Source organism: Erpetoichthys calabaricus, chromosome 1 (genome assembly GCF_900747795.2).
Source record: "Erpetoichthys calabaricus chromosome 1, fErpCal1.3, whole genome shotgun sequence".
Taxonomy (NCBI): Eukaryota; Metazoa; Chordata; class Cladistia; order Polypteriformes; family Polypteridae; genus Erpetoichthys; species Erpetoichthys calabaricus.
In genome coordinates, this window is record NC_041394.2 from 315,624,173 (window position 1) to 315,645,809 (window position 21,637).

Sequence of the window (21,637 nt, forward strand, 5' to 3'; positions counted from 1 at the left end):
GAAGTGACTTATTTTTAAAATACTTGGCATTTGCTAGTTTGATTTTGCTAGAAAACTACTGTAAATTATTTGTTGTGTTATAAACGCGCCTATTATTGGGCTTAACTTCCATTCGGTGTGTGTCTTGGGCTTTCCATCTCGGTGTTCGTTACAGCATTTTAACGCTCAGAACCCTCCAACGGGCTAGACAAGCGAACAGGGAGGCGCCCTGTATTTAAGAACTCATTTTAAACAATTTTACTTATTAAAAAATAAATAGATGAAATAAAAATATCGGTTTCAACTATTAAAAAATAAATAGTATAAATAAGGAATAAACAGTAAAATGCACCTGAAAGCGCACAACTGCAGCTCTGAAAAAGACACAGCAGCATCTCCGTTAAGCAATGTGAGCTTCTCTGACGTCACAGCAAAGTCAGGGTAAATAAAGTCTCGAGTCGTGTGCGTCTGCGCTCTGTGATGTTCACGTTCCTCGCAGAGCAGATTGGGTATTTTAGACTCTAATTGCGCAGCAGGTTCGTACGGAAGCTTATTAGGGCCACGGAGAAGAAAAAAAATATGTGGACACAGTGAAGAAAAAAAGTGTATGTCGAGAATAAAATCAACATTTTCACTTTATGCTCGCCGTTTATATCGAGATTAAAGTCGACGTTTTCCACTTTAAACTCTTGCTTTTTCTCTAGTTTAACTTTGCCATGTCATAAACTTTATCCTAATATTAATGTTTAATTTACTAGATTTTCTCAAACCCCGTCATAACTAATGCAGCACATTAAATGCTTCGTATTAAGTGTTCCCTGACCCAGTTGTTGCACTGAGAGGAGCCGCAGACAGCGATCGCCACACAGAATGCATTCACTTCGTGATATCCATGCTCCACGAACATTTAGAATGCTAAGATAAATACTTGATATAATTTTCATGATGAAATGAATTAAAGCGTCTATTAAATATGTAGGGTTACGGTGGCGTGGCGGTAGTGCTCCTGCCTCGCTGTAAGGGGTCCCCAGGTGTACTTCATTGTAGAGAAACCTTTATGGCAGGTGTGACGAGGCTCCAAAAAGCTGGATGTATGAATGCGTATCGCACTGATGTAACTGAAATATTGTGTAAATGTTGGGTTCGTGAGCTGGTGGTCGGAGACACAAACACAGAATTCAATGGATGTTCTTCTGAGCGGGCTTTCTTTATGGCTGGTGTGCTGTCTCTATCTGACGTACTAAACCACATAACCGTTTCTCCACATAACCATTCACCACACAATAAACGTCTTTGTGAATGTAAAACTAGCTATAAACTGAGGACACTGAGTGTTAGGAACATTTAAAAATCTTCGTCATACATGTTCAGTTATGCCATCCATGCAGGGTTGCGCTCATCCCAACGAGCATCGTGCGCGAAGCCAGAAAAATTGCTGGACGTGGGCGCCAGCTCATCGCAGGGTGAATACGGGCACACACATACAATGTGTCCGTATTTTGTTTTCTTCGCCGTGGCCCTAATACATTTCCGTAGGTTCGTATATGGACTTCCTGTAAAGATACGGTGGGAATGACATTTTAGAGAACCCTTCAAGCCCAGAATTGACGTCCTAGCTAGACCAAACAGAGGTAAGATATACGAGCGTTAAGTTAGAGATGCGCCCAATCACCGAGTCGTCGGATAATATTAGTATTTGTATAGCTTTGGCTCATCCTCCGTTTTGTCAGCATGTTTTAGAGATCAGCAAAAGAGCTTGGATTACCTCAGAGTAAATGGATCATCAGGAACAGGACGGGAATTACTACTACAAGAGTAATTTACTGTATATGATGAGACTGATAAGTTGCGGGGCGTTACTGAAATAGCGCGGTCAAAAGTGTTTATCAGCACACAAATAAGTGCAGTTTGATGGTGAGGATGATGCCGACAGTGTGTCCCAAAGGAATCATTGCATTTTCTAGAGAGTTAGGATCTATGTGAAGATATGTAAACAGCTAAAATATTTCGTTTGCACATTTACTTAGACATAAGCGTCTGCATTTTTTATAATAACTATACAATGAGTGGTGTCCAAGGGGCGCTGTGCTTAGGAGTGTGAAGGCTGATGAATGACATTGAGCTATAAAAGACCTTCCGTGCCACAAACCAGTTATTCTGTACAACAAGTAAACCCCACGATTCGCTAGCGAATCGGAAATCCTAGAATGGCAATCAGTTTCTGTTCCGTCCGATATGTGGATGGATGACATATCATGGAGGGCGGGTGCGTCCGGGGAAATGTCATTTAATCCAATAGGCATATCTGTACTAAAGCGGTTTCGTTTTGTGGAGACGTCAGTCTGTTGCCTGCGCTGACACCGACCGCTTCAACAGGTTGTGTTGTTTGGGGGCCACCTACTGACTCTGGGAGGCCGCTGCGTCTGACTGTGGGGCGAGCGCCACAGCGCAATATGCGCCTCGGTGGGAAGCCGCTGCGTGAAGACATATCATGGAGGGTATATGCGGTGGTGTGGGCGGTTGCGTCCGGGCGGCTGTACAACCCGGCTTGCACGCTGCACCTCAGGTGTAGTTCACAGGTCGTAGTCTCGTTTCTGTGTTTTCCTTGGTTTGAGCCGTGACTCCTTTCGCAAGCGCGTTGTAGGCGCGCGCCGTGACCGTACATCCGGTGAGCCCTGCGCCCATCCGGTTTACAACCTTCGGTTAGTAGTATGGATATGAACACGAGAGCGGGTTGATCTCATTGATACACTTATTTAGTATTACACCCGCCACTACATAATTCTAATATAGCATTGCACATTATCTGTACATTTTATTTCATTTTATTCTTCACAATGAGATCTGCAAAGCAAACGACACAGAGCCAGTGAAAGGCAAAAGCTGTGCGGAGGACTGATGTGGAGGACACTCCGTTCATGTGTTTGCTGGAGTTTCTACCAGCACTGGTCCCAGCACGAAGGCCATGTCCGGAAGAAGGAAATGAGTGAACTGCTGGTAGGAAGCTGCATGGCAATGCAAGGAATGTAAATGTGCTGCTTTGTCTCATTCTGGAAAGGAACAGTTTTTGAACAGTGGGACATGAAAATAATTTTCTTATTCTCTTCAATAAAAATAAATAAGTGTCTTGAGCATGGGAAAGGTGCTATATAAATGTATTATTATTATTAATGTATATAATTCGTTGAGTTCTGAGAGAAAAATGTTGAGTGATACTGGAAAACACGCTGAAGGCATGCCTTGGCAATTTTATTTTACCTAAACTGTTGGATCTGTCATTGATTTGTATTTTTTTCAATGGAGAACTGAAAGTTTGAATGCTATTTGAACAATTTTTGGCCATTTATTTCACTTATTTAGCTAAACTACAATATAACACATGGCACTACTAATCATTTTTAATAAGTATGACTTCTGCTGAAAAGAGGATATACAAAACTTAAGGTAAAGTTCCAATTGTATGCAAGTTAGAGGGTCAAATATCTTGAAAATGTCACTTTTAGGATATCTCAGAATGACATTGCCAGGTCCATTCACTCACACTACTTCCACTTAGAGTGACCAATGTACCCCCATCAGCACATCTGTGGAGACAATACAATAGAAACTCCATATAGACGTCGGGCATGAGATTCAAAACCAGGATGCTGGATTTGCTAGGCAACAGTGCTTAACACTGTACAACTCAAATGCATATTTATTAAAATATATTTTTTTGTATGAGAAATGTGCCTGTGTGGTCAATAACAATATGTAGGATTACACAAAGGGTACGCATCAGATCCGGAAGTTCAATTAAAGAGCCCAGTTTGGAGCAGCAGCCACTCCTAGTCATTGCCCTAATAGTGAATGTGTGTGAGGATCATCACTATGAAACAAATGGCAATGGAGGACTGGCGGGTGATGTGCAGTAGCTGTAACAGTGGGCACTGACGACGGAATTTCTGGATTTCCCTAAATCTGGCAAGCTTTGAAGAGGATTTAGTTTGCATTTAGAACACAGAATCACAAAGAGTGAGTCACCTTGCTGGTTTGTCCCACATGTGATGTGCCGGGAGCCTCTACTGCACATCCCTGGTGACGGGGGACTTTTACTTACATTTTAAACATTTTTATTTTTTGGGAATATATAAATATAATTATATATATATAAAAAAAAAAAGATTTTCCAGGATAGACTCAATTTACCACAATGGCATTCAAAAGGGAGCAAAGAAGTGAATTATTAAAAGATCCTTGTTGGAAAAGTTAGCCTACATACTTTAAATTGTGAATGTATAAAAAGGAAAACCCTTCAGTGTTTAATTTTCAGTTGTATTGCTAGATAAGCTAAGCTGGGTACAGTGTACCAGTGGCTGGTGGCACTCATGTTGGAGTGCCAAATTTACACGTTTGTCCCACGTCATGTGAGTTTGCTTTAGCTATTCAGTCGTCCACCTGCAGAAGAAATCTGAATTGCCTTAGTGTGAGTGTAGTGTTAGTCTGATTTGTGCAGTACGTGTGTTCTTGTCTGTCTTGGGATTTTGATGCGTGAAAATCGACCCTTGAAATTAAAAAGATCATTTTTGTTACCTTTGTGAGTTTCTTTGTTTACTTGTTAGTTGATCACGTGACCACGATCATTGTGCTGATGAAGTCACGGGAGTTGACAAACAGAACATGCCAATGATTACCCACTGTCCAATCCCTCGGCTCAGGCGAACCCCTCCATTATTCTTGAGGACAGTTAGCTTTCTAATAAATTGGCTCTGACGGTGAGATTTTGTATTCTGGTTACGCTCTCTTTTTCTCTTTTTTGTGCCTGACTTTCGTCTTGTCTCTTTGGTTTTTGGATTATTGGTTTTGTTTGACACTCGTGGTATTCTGACCCTTGGTTGTTGTGACCGTGGCTTATTGCTACTTTAATCATCTCCTGGATTATTCTGGCTCACAGAAATCCTCTGGCACCTTATGTGTCCGGAGCAGTGAGACATTCTGAGTGTACTAATGACTGAGCCCTATGATGGACTGGCGTCCTGTACAGGACTGATTTTTGTTTTGGTGAATGGGAAATTTTAGGCTGAATCATATAAAAAGAACACAAAAGCAGCTTTTATCAGAAACATGTGAACTCAGTTCACAAACGTTGCAAAAGGGGTTCGAGGCCTTGAGAAAAAAAAAACCATCAAACTTTTATAGAGTGTGACGGGTGGCCAGGGCTGTTAACCAGCTGGGACACCTTAGATATGCAAGGACTGGGGGAGAGAGCTTGCACAGGGTATTATCTCCCCCAGAACAGCAGAGCACAGCCTCCCTGGCTTGCTACAGTGCCACGGGCTCGGAGCTTGGAAGCTCAGCCCTGGTGGAGTCTGTGGTCACTGCGTGGGTTCTGGTCGGTGCATGGAGAACTGCTGAACCATACCTGGAAGTGCTGCTGAAAGGAGATTACAAGACAGCTGGAGTGCTCTATAAAAGGAGCCACATCACTTCATTCATTGAGTCAAGAGTAGGAGGAGGAGGAGTAAAGGCGGAAGAAGACAAACAGATGGAGAGAGAGCGAGGGAAAGAGAAGACAAAGTGCTGCTTTATGATGGTGTTTTGTTATAGAGTGCTGTTGTGGGAAAACAAATTGGGAAGCATTTCCCACTGAATAAAGCCTTGTGTGTTACGGGACTTGTACCTGTGTCTGTTGTGCCTGGCGTTTAGGGAACTGGAGTGCCCCCTGGTGGCTACAAGAAGATTTCACAAGATCTTTAAAGATTAAATTAACAAAAATTGAATAAAATGCAAAAAAAAACAACTTTTATTTGATAAACTTTATCAGTAACAGGATTTGAACTGGCAACCTTCCACATATCAGCGCAGGCCAAAAAAATAAAATCGGGAGTGGTCTCGTCTGGACTTTCACGTATACTCACATATGGGGATGCATATTTCAGGAGTAAACTGCAAGACAATGTTATATTTTTAAAATATGTACATTAAAGAACCATCATCAACAAATCAAATCAAATAATATATTGAACAATTATTATAAAAGTAAAGTTGAATAAATCGGACTCTACAGCTACAGAGGAAATAGCCCAAAAGTTGGTAGAAATCTAAGTTTTGTATCTAATACTTGTATGCAAAATTTGGTTGACCTAAGTGAAAGCATACTCAAGTTATCATGTTTACATACACACACACATACACAGACACACAGACATAATTCCAAAAATGGTATTTTCAGACTCAGGGATGTCTAAAACATCGAGATTCATCAAAATCTCAAAATGGACTTTTTGGAGGATTCCAATACTTTCCCTATACTTTGTATATGAGAAAGTAAAAAAACAGGCAAGCAAACAAGTCCCAATAAGTGATCCAGTAACAGTAAACCCAAAACTGAAGCAAAAATCCAAATACCAGGGGGAAAATAATAAGAAATGCAGAACTCACACAAACTCCAAAACAACCTAAATATTCCACTGCCAAGTCTCTGCTCTGACTCAATGTATAGACAGAAAGTGGACCCAGCAGCACTGAGGTCAGGGTGGTCCCACCTTGTTGGGCTCCACCTTTAAAGTACACAGAATTGTGAACATAACAGAAGAAACATAAAAATATTTTAAAAACCACCACTCAAAAATGACACTAAAACATAAAATACTGTACACAAATACAGACCCTTGCATAACAGAACACATGTCAAGCCCCCTTATAATAGCACTAAAGTCAAAGAAATAAACTTGAATTGGTTCTGAGCTTCAAAATGGACTAATGGAAATAGCAACAACCCAATGTACTTCAGTGTAGTAATTTGAATTTTTTGTTTGTTTAACATTTATGTTTCACTCGGTCTAAAAGTATATCGGTGCTAAGAGGTTGTCTCATTATACATTACAGACAAGGAAATGCTTGACGTACTTACTGTATTTTACAAGCGTATGCTCTTTTGTTTCCTTGACTCTTAAATCTAACAGACAGGGTTGGTAGCAAATGTAAAGAGAATGTCTCGAAAGTGACTGACGAGCTACGAGTCTGTGGACTTGTCCTGTTTGTTCCGGTAATGCATCTCCTCAATGCCAACACTAGGGAGTGGGGGATCGAGGGGGTGGTTTTGAATTATCTGAATTACTTCACATTGCAGGGAAAGCAAAGTAAAGTCTTCAGCACGCATGATGAGCTCTTGTAATAGCACTTCCTCCCCTTCGGATTAAATAAGACACCAGTTACATTTCAACATGTACACTTCAAGTTTAGTTTATTCGCATGTATACAGCACATGAAACAAAAACAGTGGGGATTATCAACCTGATTTGTTATCTTCTTGCTTGCTTGGGTGGGTCATTTGCAACATTTGGCAGTGATTTTAAGTATCCTAAAAGCTGTTAGATCAGAAGTTAAAGATCTTTATTGTCACATACACCGCAAGAGCATGGCGAAATTCGTGTGCCACAGTTGTGGTGATATATAAAATAAGAGTAGCAGAGGATGAATATCTCTCTATTATAAAAAAAATTTGAGATGAGACGAGACTATTTCCAAGAGACTTTATCATCTCCCGCCCTCCTCTCAACCATTTACAGTTAACGGCCCATGCCTATGGTCCTCTCACCTCTCATTCGTGTGAATGCTTTTGTCAGACACAGTTCCTGCGCTTTCAGCTCTTATAAATTTTTACGTTTTCCTCACTTTAAGTTCCCAATAAAAGAAGACTTATTATGTCCTGTGGCAGGTGGCTAATTGCGAGCCGCACCCAGCTACCTATTTAAGGAGCCGCCGCCCTGCAATCAAGGCTGGAGTCGGGTAGGAGGAGGACAAGGCCGATGCAGAGGGGGTGAGGAGAGGCCCTGTGTGTTGTGTGGAAGAGAGAGAGAAGGCTGAAGGAGCCAAGATTGTGAAGAGACTGTGGGGGATTTGGTGTGGTGCACTTAAGGACTTTGTACATAATAGTGAGTTGTAGAATAAACGTGTGGTGATGGCTAAATCGGTGTCCGCCTGTCTGTGTCCGGGACGCACCCTTTCACAGTCCAAATCTTAATGAAGAATTTCATCCCAAAGGGTTATCAACAGAAGAAATGAGTACACAGGCAATCCTAGCACCGAGAAACGATGAAGTCAAACAAATTTACGTGAAAATTGTTGATTAGTTACACGGCAAATTGGTTAAATGCATATCAACAGACTGCTGAAACAGTTGGTGGTGATTGTGTGGAAGATGAAAACATTAACCTACAATATCCCATAGAATATCTACAAATGTTAACACCGTCCGGTCTTCCACTGGCCGAATTACTGTTGAAAGGAGGATGTATCGTAATGTTATTGCATAATTTATGTATGAATGATGAGCTATGCAATAGGACAAGATTAGTTGTATTCAAAATTGGTTGAATAATTCTGACATGTAAAATTTTAACAGGTGACAAGAAAGGTAATGTACATCTTCCGTGGAAAACATTAGATACCAAAGAAGATCTTGATATGCCATTTGTATTAAAGCGCTTACAGTTTCCCATTAGAATAGCTTTTGCTATGACAATTAACAAATCACAGGGACAAACATTCAAAAAAGATGGTTTATTTATTAGAGAGAAAGAAATGATATCCATTCACGAGCAGTTATACGTTCCGTTGTCAAGATGTAACTCCAAACACGGAATCAAAATTCAAGGCGATATTGACGAAAAGTTAATTCCAAATATTGTTTTTACTGAAGTTTTACAGTAAAAGTGTAAGTTTAAAAAGTATTTGTGCGTTAATTTCAAAGCCAAACAGAACAAAAACGTATAACACAATGAATACATCTAACGTAACATGAAGCATAATTTTCTTTCAATTTATTTCGCTTTGCTGTTTTTTAATATGGTTAATTGCTCACTGTAATGTAAAATAGTTAGGTCTATTATGCATATGTAACAATTCCCATGAAAATAATCTGTTTAAATTGTACATCCGCTTCCCCATACGCAAGTGGCAGAGCCACAAAGTGGCTAACGCATAGCGCCCGCACAGGGGTTGGCTAGCAATGCGAGTTTAAGTAAATAAAGATCTTAAATAAATGAATTAATTAATATAGTAAATAAGAGTGGAGAAAATAAATGAATGAATTAATATAGTAAATAAGAATGGAGGAAAAAAAAGTAACAGTACAATTTTACATAAAACAGCAGGTGGGTACAGTACACAGTGCAGGGCAGGTAGGATCAGGTTAGTGGGTGTTCGGTGACCTTAAATCCTGGGGAAAAAGCTTGTCCTTGAAGTGGGTGGAATGAATGGTGAGGATCCACTATTGCTTTCCAGAAGGCAGAAGTGAAAATGGGGGATGATTTGAATGGTTGTCATTAGAGATGAGGGATTCAGCACTCCTCTGACATCTGGTTGAGTAGATAATATGGGGCTGTGGAAGGTCAGCTCCAATGATTTTAGAAGTTGTATGGGGGTCCTTTGGAGGAGTTTGTGATCCTGGCAAATGAAGTCACCAAACTACATTACTCAGATGCTATCAGGAGTACAGCAGTAAAAGTTCACTAGTATTTTGATTACCACCCTAAAGCTCTTTAGCCTCCTCATGAAAAAGAGGCTTTGCTGAGCCTTTTTCAGGATACAGGTGGGATTGATGGACCACAAAAGGAAGTCGATGATGTGGGCACCCAGAAGCCCGAAGCCACATCCTGCCTGGACAGGGGAGCCATAGATGTCGAGTGGAGTGGAGCGTGACTGCCTGTTATTTATTTTTTTTTATTTAATAATAATGTCATCAATGACCTCCTTTGCTTTGTCAACATTCATGGCGAGGATGTTATTGTGCCACCATGCAGTCAGGTCTTTTACCTTCCTCCTGTAGGCAGCCTCACCATTGTCACTGTTAAGGCCAATTAACTGTGAACTTGATGGTGATATTGCCCTCAAGCCTTGCAGAACACCAATGTTGGCAAACAGCATGAGGGAGTTATTTTTGCCAACCCTCACTGACTGGGCTCTGTTCGTCAGGAGATCAAACCCCCAGCCACAGATGGACCTGCTCAGACCAAGGCTGCTCTAAGGCTGGAGAGCACAAGGGTGTTGAAGGCAGACTGTTGACTTTTGGGAGTCAATATTAAAATTGCATTATAAGTGTCAGTTCATTATGAAAAAAATAGTTGTTTATTTTATGTATGTAATCAAATGCAGCAGAAGCAAACATTTGATCTCTAAAGGTAAATGCAACCTTTCAGTAGCCTGGATCCTTAACCAAAAGAATCTTTTTGGGATTACTAGCATATTAGCGTCAGGTCACATCTCAATTTAATGACAGCCATTACTGAACTACCAAAGAGTCAAATATTGTGTGATGAAGTAACTGATAGTAAACCCTTCGCTTCACCCTCCCCATTAAAGACGTGAATTTAAATCAGGTGAACAGAAGGCAATATCTAGTGATGTGGCTCAGCTATAAACTGTCACCATCAAAATAAAAGTATGCTAGTGTTGAACAGAAGGCCTTAGCTGCAAGTGGCAACGACTGTTTATAAAATTAAAAATTTAATGTGGTCACTGACCATGCTGGTCTCCACGTATTTGGTAGAAATGAGGAGAGCAACCCAAGAATGGCATTTGACACTATGGCCGTAGTAATTGCCAATACTGATAGAATGGTTTCCTTACTAGGGGAGGGTATTAAGCCTAGAAGCCCAGTTTTCTGTAATCATTATGTTAAAACTAGAGCAGGTGAAGTTTCACAGAATGCTCTATTTCCCCCCATTGCAGGATGTTTAGGTCACGTAGAGTTGTTCTGTTCTCTTTTTAGGAGTAGCATATTTAAGAAAGTCAACAGGAACCCAAGGATGAGTTCAAATTCGGAGGTGTTGAAGTCAGATTGCTTCTTCTAGTTATGTCCTCAACTCAAGTCATACAAAAGTTAGGAAAGACTCACAAACAGTTCACGTCTGTACTTGGTAGATCAAAGTGCTTAGTAAGAACAAAGGCTTTCAACCTTTAAAAACTTTGCTGCAGCTCCATAGGACGAATTATTAAAACAAATTCCAGAATTGCTAGAATTAAACAATTCCATGGTATTCAATTTCCTGGCTTGCTGAGTGCACTCTGGGGTTGGTAATCACTCTGCAGTCCAAGTTCTGTCGGGCTCACATCGTACACCTTTACGAGAGGAATGAAATACTAGGAAAACTTGGAAAAAACTGAGTCAAACGCTTTTTCTAAAACAGCCGTTCCTTATTCATTTTTATTGATTTGGTACAATGCAAGGTTGACTGGTAATGACAGTAATTTCTAATGACTGATTTTCTTGGACATAACAGACCTGACAAATTGGGACTCAGTACATTTTAATCAAATATAAGATTATAATTCACAGAAAAACTGTTTACCCAGTCAAGGATTTCCAAAGTCAGTTTTTTTTTGTATGGGTGGTTGTACAATAAAACAGAGGAGAGTCTAAATGTTTTGAACCCTGCATATTCCAAAAGTGGTATCAAAATGCAAATTGATCTTACAGTACATTTACATAGAGAATATAATAAAAAATACATTCAAAACATCTCACCAGAACAGCAGAATGCTTTTAGAGGAAGTAGGCATCAGCGTTCCATCACGTTGGCACAGGCAGTCATCACTGTTGATCAAATTCAGCTCTGCGTGTCAACAACTTCCAGTTACAGTATTTGTGTTATATTGCTTTGCATCTTTTCATGGAAAATAGAGATGAGCACCCAGATAGAGGTATGAAAGAATCCTGAGGAATGGCTCCATGTTGCAAAAATGTTTTGAGATTTGGGGAAAAAAACAACCAATGGCAAAAGCCCTTCCATACCTCAAACTCACATAACTGTAAACCTGCCCGTTTTAACAAGCATTTTTTTAACTTTATAAGGTTCGTAAAATGGCAGATTAAGTGATTCACAGAGGAGTGCACAGTGAGTGTCTAAACATCAGCTTTGTGATTTACTGTACAGTAGCACCATTTCATATTACAGAACAGCTCAAGGTGCACTTGAGTGTAGGCAGCTCTGTTGGGCAAAGTTTTTGGATAAGGATCACATAATAAATCAGTGTTGGATACGGAATCTGCATTTTATTTAGTACTGACACCGTCCCATGGTGCTGTACTGAACGACAGTTTTAAAAGTGATTGGCTGAGGACCACACAAAGCAAACTGGCATCCTTGTGATGGCATATCAAAACATTAGAAATGGCATGTATAACCCCATTCCCAAGATGCTTTAGTGGTGCAACCATTTCCAGGTTTCAATGAATGAAGCAGAGTAGAGGCGAGTGAAGAGCCTCCCTCAATGTTCTGCCATGGGTCACTGGGAGCGACGGAACCGGCTTGCTCTTCAGGACAACAGTTCAGAAATCAAGAGCACACTGATAAAGTCCGTAAACTGAGGTCAGCGCTTCATTGGATCAGAGGGTTAAAAAAGATTTTTTAAAGGGTTTTAGTGTAAGAGTCTAACAATTAACAACATTTTCAAAAAAATCTGCACAAACTTTTGAACACCTCAAGCTCAAACTGTATTTGCTCCATTTGAAGGCGTATTCAGCAGTTCTGTTTTAACAGACGCAGTTGCCTTCATTCGATTCTGTCACATTCAAATAGGAGAAGATAACTTTATGCCTTTGCCACAGAAGTATTTATTCAACGTTTCAAATACCAGTAGTAGATGTATCTAAGTGCTGATGTGGCCCCCTCTCTGCAAGTCGATTCATGTTAGAAATCCATTGCGACTTTGGCATCCTGAAAGCTAGCGCTGCTCAGTCTCTTTAAAGGTGGTGTCATTTTAAAACCTCCACTAGCATCCCATTGCATCCTCACTGATGGTGAGACTCGCACTGTAAGGGTGCATCAGACCTGCAGGCGTCTGAACAATAGTCCGCAAATCCTACCTGCTCCACTTACTATTTTTAATCTTTGTAAAATAGCACAACAGGCTCGTTGCCATCCGATCTTAAACATGAATAATTACTCAGGGTTCATTGAATTGGACAAACAAAGGAAAATGTGCAGAAGTTCGGTGTGTTTGTGTGTGTGTGTGTGTGAATCTGTGTGTTGTTTTTTCTTGGAAAACCAATCTCTTTTGTTCCATTTTTGAATGTTCACCAACTCAAAAACAGCTTCTTTTTAAATTCCTTCTTAGAAATAAGTGTTTAAAAATACCTGGGTTTCAAAGATTTTTCATTTCTATATTCTGCATCTCAGAATTAAATCATTTTAAAACATGCTCACATGGTAATCATCCCTAATTCTAAGTGTAGCACTACAAATCTTTAAGATCAAACAAGCTTCTGTTTTTAAGTTATTTGGCTCCTCTGTACAGATGATATAATCAGCTGTTGTACTTAATGCTAGCCTTCTATTTCCTGTAACCTTTGCACCAAATACTGGTTTGGAGGGAGAATAGTTAATGCAGATATTTTGGCATCACTACTGGTGAAATGCATTTTATAGATTGCCTTTATTCAAAATAAAAATTAAGCATTGAAAAAGCCCATCTAAATTGTGTCAAAAATGATGTATATTTGTCTATTGTGATGAAGTACCTGAGTGGCAAGGGGCTGCCAGGGACAAAGGGGCACCGTCAAAGTGCATGGGACACTGACAGGGACAGAACACTTCTGGACACTCGTGTGATAGGACAGCACCTCAGGAAATGTGAAAAGACTTGACTGCAGAGAGAGAATGAGGCATGCTGGGAAGACAAACTTCATTTCCCAAGGTGGTAGAAAGTAGGAAACACAGCAAGGACAAGTGTTACTTGACACTCCAGCCAGAAAGAAAAGAGTGAAGTCACTGAGCACCGGCATGACGCCAGAAGTCCTCCAAGCCAATAGGTGACCACTTCTCCTTATGGAGGGACAGACAAAGCCACTTCTCAAAGAGAGGACCGTGGAGGGTGAGCCAATGAACAGAAAATGTCTAAGCTACATACTCCCATTGTTGGACAGAGAGACGAGACTTAGTGAAGACCTGTGTTCATATTTATCAGAACAACTCCTAGGAATTGCACTAAAAGTCTGACTAGGTAAAGAATTTGTCCAACTTCAGAGTAGGACATGGGAAGCAGTTATAAAGCATCCTAAGCTTACTCCCAGCTAGGAGTCCCAATTGTGGGACAGAGAGAATTCTATTGCCTGGCTGGATAACTAAGATGACACTCACTTTTTAAAGGTTTCACATGATACTGGGGAAGTTTTAGCATGGTGTACCTCTACTAATAGTTGACCATCCTGACCAGGGAATTGAGTGGCCAGGAAGTCGCTTAATGGAGAGTCAAAGGAGGAGGAGGAAGAAAGCAAAAGAAATGGGGAAGAAAAGGGTGAGTGCAGCACTCAGTGGGAGAGATGTTCTGGAAGGGCACCAGGGCTTCTTTATACATTGTGGTCTACATATTTACTCTTCCCCAAGTTTTAGTAATAAAATAAGTGCATGCACTTTTTTTTTTTTTTTTTTTAATTTCAGACTTTGGCACTTTGGCAGTTATGAAGATGAAGAGACACCATGAGGCCCACTGCCGTTGTAGAATGGAGGACCAGGATTTCAAGAAATCCTATTGGGTGGTTGCAGAAGCTCAATATTTAGTATAGACTGCAATTTGATTTTGTTAGATAGAAATTGTTTTCTATGTAAATTTTAGCATAGCAGAAAATAAAATGTTGCATCCTAAAGTGGGAGAAAATATTATAGTTATACACAAGATAATATCATAGACTAAAAAACGTGCTTAACGACTATGAAAAAAAATTAACATCTTGTCAGGAAAAAAATAATTAAACAAAAACATGACAGCATATTCGAATCCAGAAACGTCATTTTGTATCACAATGTAAAATAAAATTAGATCAAAATTTTAAAAAATAAGAAGAAGAAAATTGTAAAGCACCCAGTTATGAAGAAAACCTGTTGGGCTTTTGGAACCCAAAAACTTCATTCAGCTTTGTATCCAACTCTGCTGGTTTCATGTGACAAACTGTAAATTAATACTGCCTCCTCATGGTTGTGAAAGGAATTGCTTGTTTCAGCCAAAATGTGAAGCTTGCCCAAGGAATTTAAACGGAGGTCCAAAAAATTTTTGACTTCAGCAGTACTCTGACACCAGCAACAGCATTTATTTGAGGAAGACTCGCATGAAGTCATTGTAGGAAATTTGTCCTGTCAGATTCTTGTCAAAGTAGGTTGTGATTTGGAAGAAATCTTCTTCTGAGAGGTTCACACTAAAATTCCTTAACACCTGGAAAAAATAAGTTAAATAAGGTTTTGCCAAGATAAACAAGTATAAAGTATTCATACTTGTGTGTCGTATCAACAACTTTAGTCATTTCTACATTTTCTTAGCAGGCATCACTAACCCAATTATTCATAAATGCAAAGAGCACAACGTATAGAGCAAAATGGCCTAAACTTCAGAGTAAGAGGAGCCCGGACAGAAATAACAACAGGGTACTAACTTCTTATCAATTACAATAATCTGGATTTGATGATTCATTTTGTGAACCCACACCTGGCAGAAGGCTTAGCAGTCTGTCAGTCCGCTTACACATTCACACTTGTAAACTCGGGAACTATTGAGAGTCAGTGTGTCAAAGGACACTGGCACAGCTTTACTAAAGGGGCAGAAGTAATAGACTTTGTTACTTCATTTGGTATGTCCATTTTCTGCTTGTCTGTTGTGTTCTGAGATTCTTCAGGTAAGGGGGACGGACGTTTCAAAGTAAGTTAGGGTTACTCACTAAAGATGGTGTCAGAGAGTGATGACAACTACATGTTGATTAGCCTGTGCAAGTAAGAATTCCCTAATTATGCTAATGTAAACTGATACCGAACTGCATTGTACTCTGTACACGTGACAGTAATAACCCTATGAGCTTCTTGTGTAACTACAACGTACTAAGAAACGATGTTCTCTCAGATTTAGATGTAGAAATCCCCATGGGGCTGGGTGATTGTGAACTGTAATAAACCGTGTAATCGTGTAAGTTTTAAGTTGGAGCCGTTGATAAGATATGTAAACCTACACAAGAATTACAAGTGCTTCATACTAGGAAATAAAGCAGATTTCTTAAGCAAATATCTTAAATGTCTTATCTACCTTTGCATCTTCATCGGATGTTCGGGCTTACTTGGATGGGTGACCATCTAGGAAAAGCTTGGTTTTCTGCTGGAAGAGGTGTTGGAGAGGCCAGCAGGGGGCACTTACCCCATGGTGTGAAGGTGGATCCCGATGCCCCAGCGCAATGGCAGGGACACTGTGCTCTAAAAATAGTGCCATCCTTTGGATAAGGCAGAAAATCAATGCCCTGACTCTCTGTGGTCATAAAAGATTCCTGGGCATCCTTCATAAACAGCAGGGAGTTTCCCATTGTCCAGGCTAAATTGCCCATCATGGCCTGGTTACTCTGGCTCCCTAATCATCCCCTGTCTCTAACAGGCTAACTATCTTTCACCACTTCACCACCTAATAGCTTGTGTGGTGAGCGTGCTGGCGCTTTCTTTAATAATTACTTCTCTTAATTTAACTAGTTAATTGTCATATTTATCTGGGTTGACCTGATCACCTGTTCATAAAAAGTCAACATTTAGCACTTTGAAAGCTCCCTGTAATAATAATTACAGATTATATAATTAATTTAGGGCAGCACGGTGGCGCAGTCGTAGCGCTGCTGCCTCGCAGTAAGGAGACCTGGGTTCGCTTCCCGGGTCCTCCCTGCATGGAGTTTGCATGTTCTCCCCGTGTCTGCATGAGTTTCCTCCCACAGTCCAAAGACATGCAGGTTATGTGCATTGGCCATCATAAACTGTCCCTAATGTGTACTTGGTGTGTGTGTGCGTGCCCTGCGGTGGGCTGGCACCCTGCCCGGGGTTTGTTTCCTGCTGAGATTGGCTCCAGCAGACCCCCGTGACCCTGTAGTTAGGATATAGCGGGTTGGATAATTAATTTATTATTTATTTATTAATCTGTTAACTAATGTATTATCATTATTAATCTATTAATTTATTTATTAATAATAATAATAAGTGCCCTGTAATAATGCAATTATTTCTGAAAAACACAAGATAAGGGTTTAGAAATGCAGTCACACATTTCCTTGATCTCTCTTGGGAAAATGTTATCCATTCTGTTTCTTACCTCCAAACGTTTTAATCCTAGTAGCCCTTGTCTTTCCAAATCGTTTAATATTTCAGTACTATTATCAGCAGCTACTGGTAGGTTTTCAACTCCTTAAAGTAATATTCTACCCAAAAAATAAATTTTTTAAAATGTTTCATACCCCCATGTGGCCAGTACTGTTGACCAAGAAAAACGTGTTTGTGCTTTAGTGCAGAGTCACGATGACAATGTTTGATAGAACGGGAGCCTGTGGCGACCAATGCAACGCAATAGTTAATATCAAAAATGTCTATAAAAAACATCTCGCGCTACTCATGATGCATAATCTTAATACATGAAAGTAGTCCACAAACAGAAAGCTCCTTCACACAGGCTCAACCATTTGAATTGAAGACCTGTCTCTCCCAATCATTCAACAGTCAAAAGTTCTATCTTCAATTCAAACACATAATCCCACAGTGAAGGGGTTTCCTATTTGTGGACCACATCAATTTTTCTGGAGGTATCCACACAACTGGATGACCTGACATGTGGATTATACAATATGAGAAGCATGATACTTTTTCATGGGGGGGTTTGATATTGTTTGCTGTTGTCTAGATTTGATCACCATTGGATCCCCGTTCTGCCAGAAATGTTCATTTTCCATGAAAACACAAAATTCAAAATTATTCTTGGCCATCACTACAAAACCCATGGGATAAGTATCATATATAAATATAAATACATGAAAACCATCCCAAAAATATGAGCAGAGCACATTTGCTATTTCCTTTTCTGTGTCTTTCATTAGCTATTGTCCATGTACTTCACCTTCTATTTTCTTTTATAGTCTGACTGCCAAACCATTGAAAGAATCGATTTTGGAATTCTCAACGCCACACTTCTCCAAGTTCCTTTTTTTGGCTTTTCTAACCATTGTTCTCCTGTATCTGTGAGCCCTCGCTTAGGTCTGGATTACTCTTTGTTCATGTATTGAATGATTTCCTAGATTAAATAATTTTTTATTCATTCATAGATGACCCATTTTCAATTATTAGGTTTTAAAAGATTAAAGATTTTTTTTTTACAGATTTATAAAATCACAAAGGAGGCCAATACTTTTTGACACACTGGGCTCCATATAGACATTAATCCTGACCACTGGAGTGGCTTTAGCTAGTCTTAGATAACAACAATTCAAAGACCTACCAGAATGGAAAAAAAAAACTCACCTGTCGGAAATCCTTCAAGGAAATGTAGCCACTTTTCTGTTGATCACAATATGTGAAGTAGCGTCTTATTTGCCTCCAGTACTGCAGAACTTGTCTTTGGATTCTTAGCATTGACTCCCAAAATTGTGCTGTTTCCACCCCAGGAGTCATCTGAATAAAACAAAAAAAAAAAAAAAAAACTATAGAAAGGGTTGCAATCTCTGTCACCGCTACCTGTCGTACCACGCAGCAGTGCCATTCTGTGCACGCTTGACCTTAACAGGCACGCTCATTTCGATTGAGTCCACAATGTATGCCAGTGGGAGTTTTCACGTCTGCATTTTTTCTCCATTTCTCTTCTGGCAGATTCTCATTTTACATTCAGTGTAATAACAACTGAACTCTAAAGGTAAAAATGACCTTAAAAAAGGGTACATTTCTGAGGATATTATCAAAATGTTGATATTTAGGCTAAAGCAATTGAGTAAGCTGTGTGGGGTGCAGCACATATTCAGCTTCTTTCTGTAATATCACATTACGCATTTAGCACAGTACCAGATTCATGTTTATATAATCCATCCTGATCAATCAAGTTTTAGGGTTGCAGGGGTCTCTCAGCAGCATCAGGTATAAAGCAGAAACCAGCACTAGATGGAGTTGTATGTAGCTGCACATAATTATGATATTATAGTAACAACAGAAACCTGGGTAAAGGCGGGGATAAATACACATCCTCAAATTAGACAAAAGCAAAAAGACAATGTGGTCTCCATTTATGTGAAACTGCATTTAAACACACGTCTTCTTCAGTTGGATGATTCACATCTTAATGAGGATGTCTGGATTTCACTAGAAAGCATTAGGAAATTAGACCTGATATTTTTGATTTGATATACTTTACTAATCCCGGAGGCTAAGGATCTGCACTGGTATCTGGAAGGTTGCCAGTTCAAATTCTGTTACTGCCAGAGGGTGTTCGACACTATTGGACCCTTGAGCAAGGCCCTTAACCTGAAAATTGTTCTAGGAGTGCTGTACAATAGATGAACCTTTGCTCCGACTGTCAAAGGTCACTTGAAAAAGACCATTTCCCCATGGGGATTAATATAGTGTTCCTAATAAAAAAAGTTGGTGTCATGATCTGGGGTTATTTTTTACATTTTTTTTTAACTCTTTCCTGTGTCCCTCAACTCTGTGTTCCCCCATTAAGGCTTCTAATTCATTAGGAATTAATTTCTGTTATTTATACATTTATTTGAAGTGTCATTTAGAATGCTAAAAGTAGCTGATGTTTTATCACAACATAATTCCCAACTATCTGGGTTTGTAGATAATAAAAAAACAGGAGTTTAGGACTTTGGCTAGCTTATGGTTTCATCTATCTTCTGATCTCTATTACTTCATTTAGCTGACTCCTTGAGACTGCAGAGAACCAGGATGGAGAATAAGGTGTGTGGTGGTACAATGGTCACTAAATGAGATATGACCAGGGATGTATCTACTATGAAACTAATGAAGCTTAAGCATCAGGGTCCACTAATCCCAGAGGGGGCTTTAGTCCACATTGCTTAAAAATGTAATGATTACATTTTTAAAAAATTTGTTGTGATCTCTTATGGAACAACTCCATTATAGAAGATGAACAGTGGTTACCCAGACCTCATTGCTCTTTGTAAAGGGCCACAGTTCAAACTTCACAGTTCAGACTTTAGGACCCCAAAAATGTAGATTCGCCAACTGGGTATGACAGTATAAATAGTAAATAAACTGAGTAGAATGAAATGCCATCCTTACAGGAACACGGGGCTTAAGGACCTTCATCCTCTGAAGCAAGTCATCCTCTTGGGGCTTCATTGTGAGAACAAAGTGGCGCAAAAATTCTGGATAAGCAAAACTTCCATTGTTTTTAAGGTCATATTTCATCATGATTTTCTCAAAATCATGCTCAGGGATCTTTATGTTGAGTTTTTCCATAATACCTGTTAAAAAAAAACAAAAATTAGATTCATCAAACTTACAAAGTATAAGATGTAGATATGTCTGCACATATTGCACATCTTATATGAAATGACAATAAAGACTTAATTACTACAGTAGCATGGCTCAAAAGTCTCACAAGTGTGAAACTCAGGAATAGACATGGGCTTATCCAGGGGATTGGTCCCCTCCTCGCTGTATCATGCATTTAAAATTATGGTATAAGATCTGACATGTGCAGCACCTCTAAACAGATGTGTGCCTTTGTACATACTGTAGATGTAGGACCACAAGGGTCTGTCGTACGGTAGTTCAACGGCCCTGCCTGCTTTTGCTTGAGTAGGCAGAGCAGTATGAATGGACATCCCAAGTGTATGACACATGAAGGCATCTTCTCTATTGGAAAGGAAAGCAGCACCAGTTAACATCTTTAATGCTTAAGGCAACCCTGAGATATGAGGGTGCCAGAAAATCTTAAATGGTTACTGGTTGCAACTTATAAATACACTTGAATTTATGAGAACCACAATAACAGCTTACTGTCAGGTCATGAACATACCACAAAGGCACCAAAATGTTGTATTTTTTTTTGGGAAACCCTTGCTAACAGGATGACTATTAAATATGGATGGATGATAGATTTCCGGTTAGGATGGAGCAATCATACCATAGAAGTTGGAAATACTGATTTCTCCTCTCCCTTCGGGATCTCGAAATCTGCATTCCTTCTGAATGTCCTTCCAGCACTTGTAGATTTGATTCTTTAGCTTCTGCTCAATGAACTCACAGTTTATTAAGGGTGTTGAACAGTCTCGTGCTGTCAAAGGACGTTTCAAGGAATCCATAGACTAAATAAAAATACAAGAAAAAAATCCTGTAAGCAGAAGTATGAATGATTGACCCAGTTTCTCCTTTCATTTATCCACCCTAATAAAAGAATAAGTTTCTCTGTGTCGGTCTGAGCATCCGTCCCTTTGCTATGTGTCTGTCATTCCAAAAAATGCCGCGTGACAAACATCAAACATTTCATTCTAACAGATGGTACATTACAAACATTAACACGACCTACCAAATGGCATATAACAGAGACATATGCATAGCATGGTGCACTGCAAACATTATTGCTGAGGTCTACGCTAATTACTTAAAATTTCAACAGCCTTAGACAGGTGGCTTGCTAGTGATCTACTAAAATGATTTACTTGTGTGACTAGATAGATAGATAGATAGATAGATAGATAGATAGATAGATAGATAGATAGATAGATAGATAGATAGATAGATAGATAGATAGATAGATAGATAGATAGATAGATAGATAGATAGATAGATAGATAGATAGATAGATAGATAGATAGATAGATAGATAGATAGATAGATAGATAGATACTCTGCTTTTCCCCAAGCAATCCAACTTA

At 39.6% G+C, this 21,637-nt stretch overlaps 1 protein-coding gene across 1 annotated transcript in view; it reads right to left on the reverse strand.

Moving 5' to 3' along the window:
* Positions 1–11,153: 11,153 nt before the first annotated feature.
* Positions 11,154–21,637, reverse strand: part of efcab6 (EF-hand calcium binding domain 6) — a 177,703-nt gene continuing 167,219 nt past the window's right edge. The window contains exons 28-31 of the mRNA XM_028817720.2: positions 20,887–21,067; positions 20,037–20,221; positions 18,264–18,413; positions 11,154–15,171 (exon numbers count right to left, since the gene is read on the reverse strand). Of these exons, the coding sequence (XP_028673553.2) occupies positions 15,049–15,171; positions 18,264–18,413; positions 20,037–20,221; positions 20,887–21,067 (639 nt within the window). The 3' untranslated portion in view covers positions 11,154–15,048. The remainder of the gene's footprint in view (positions 15,172–18,263; positions 18,414–20,036; positions 20,222–20,886; positions 21,068–21,637) is intronic.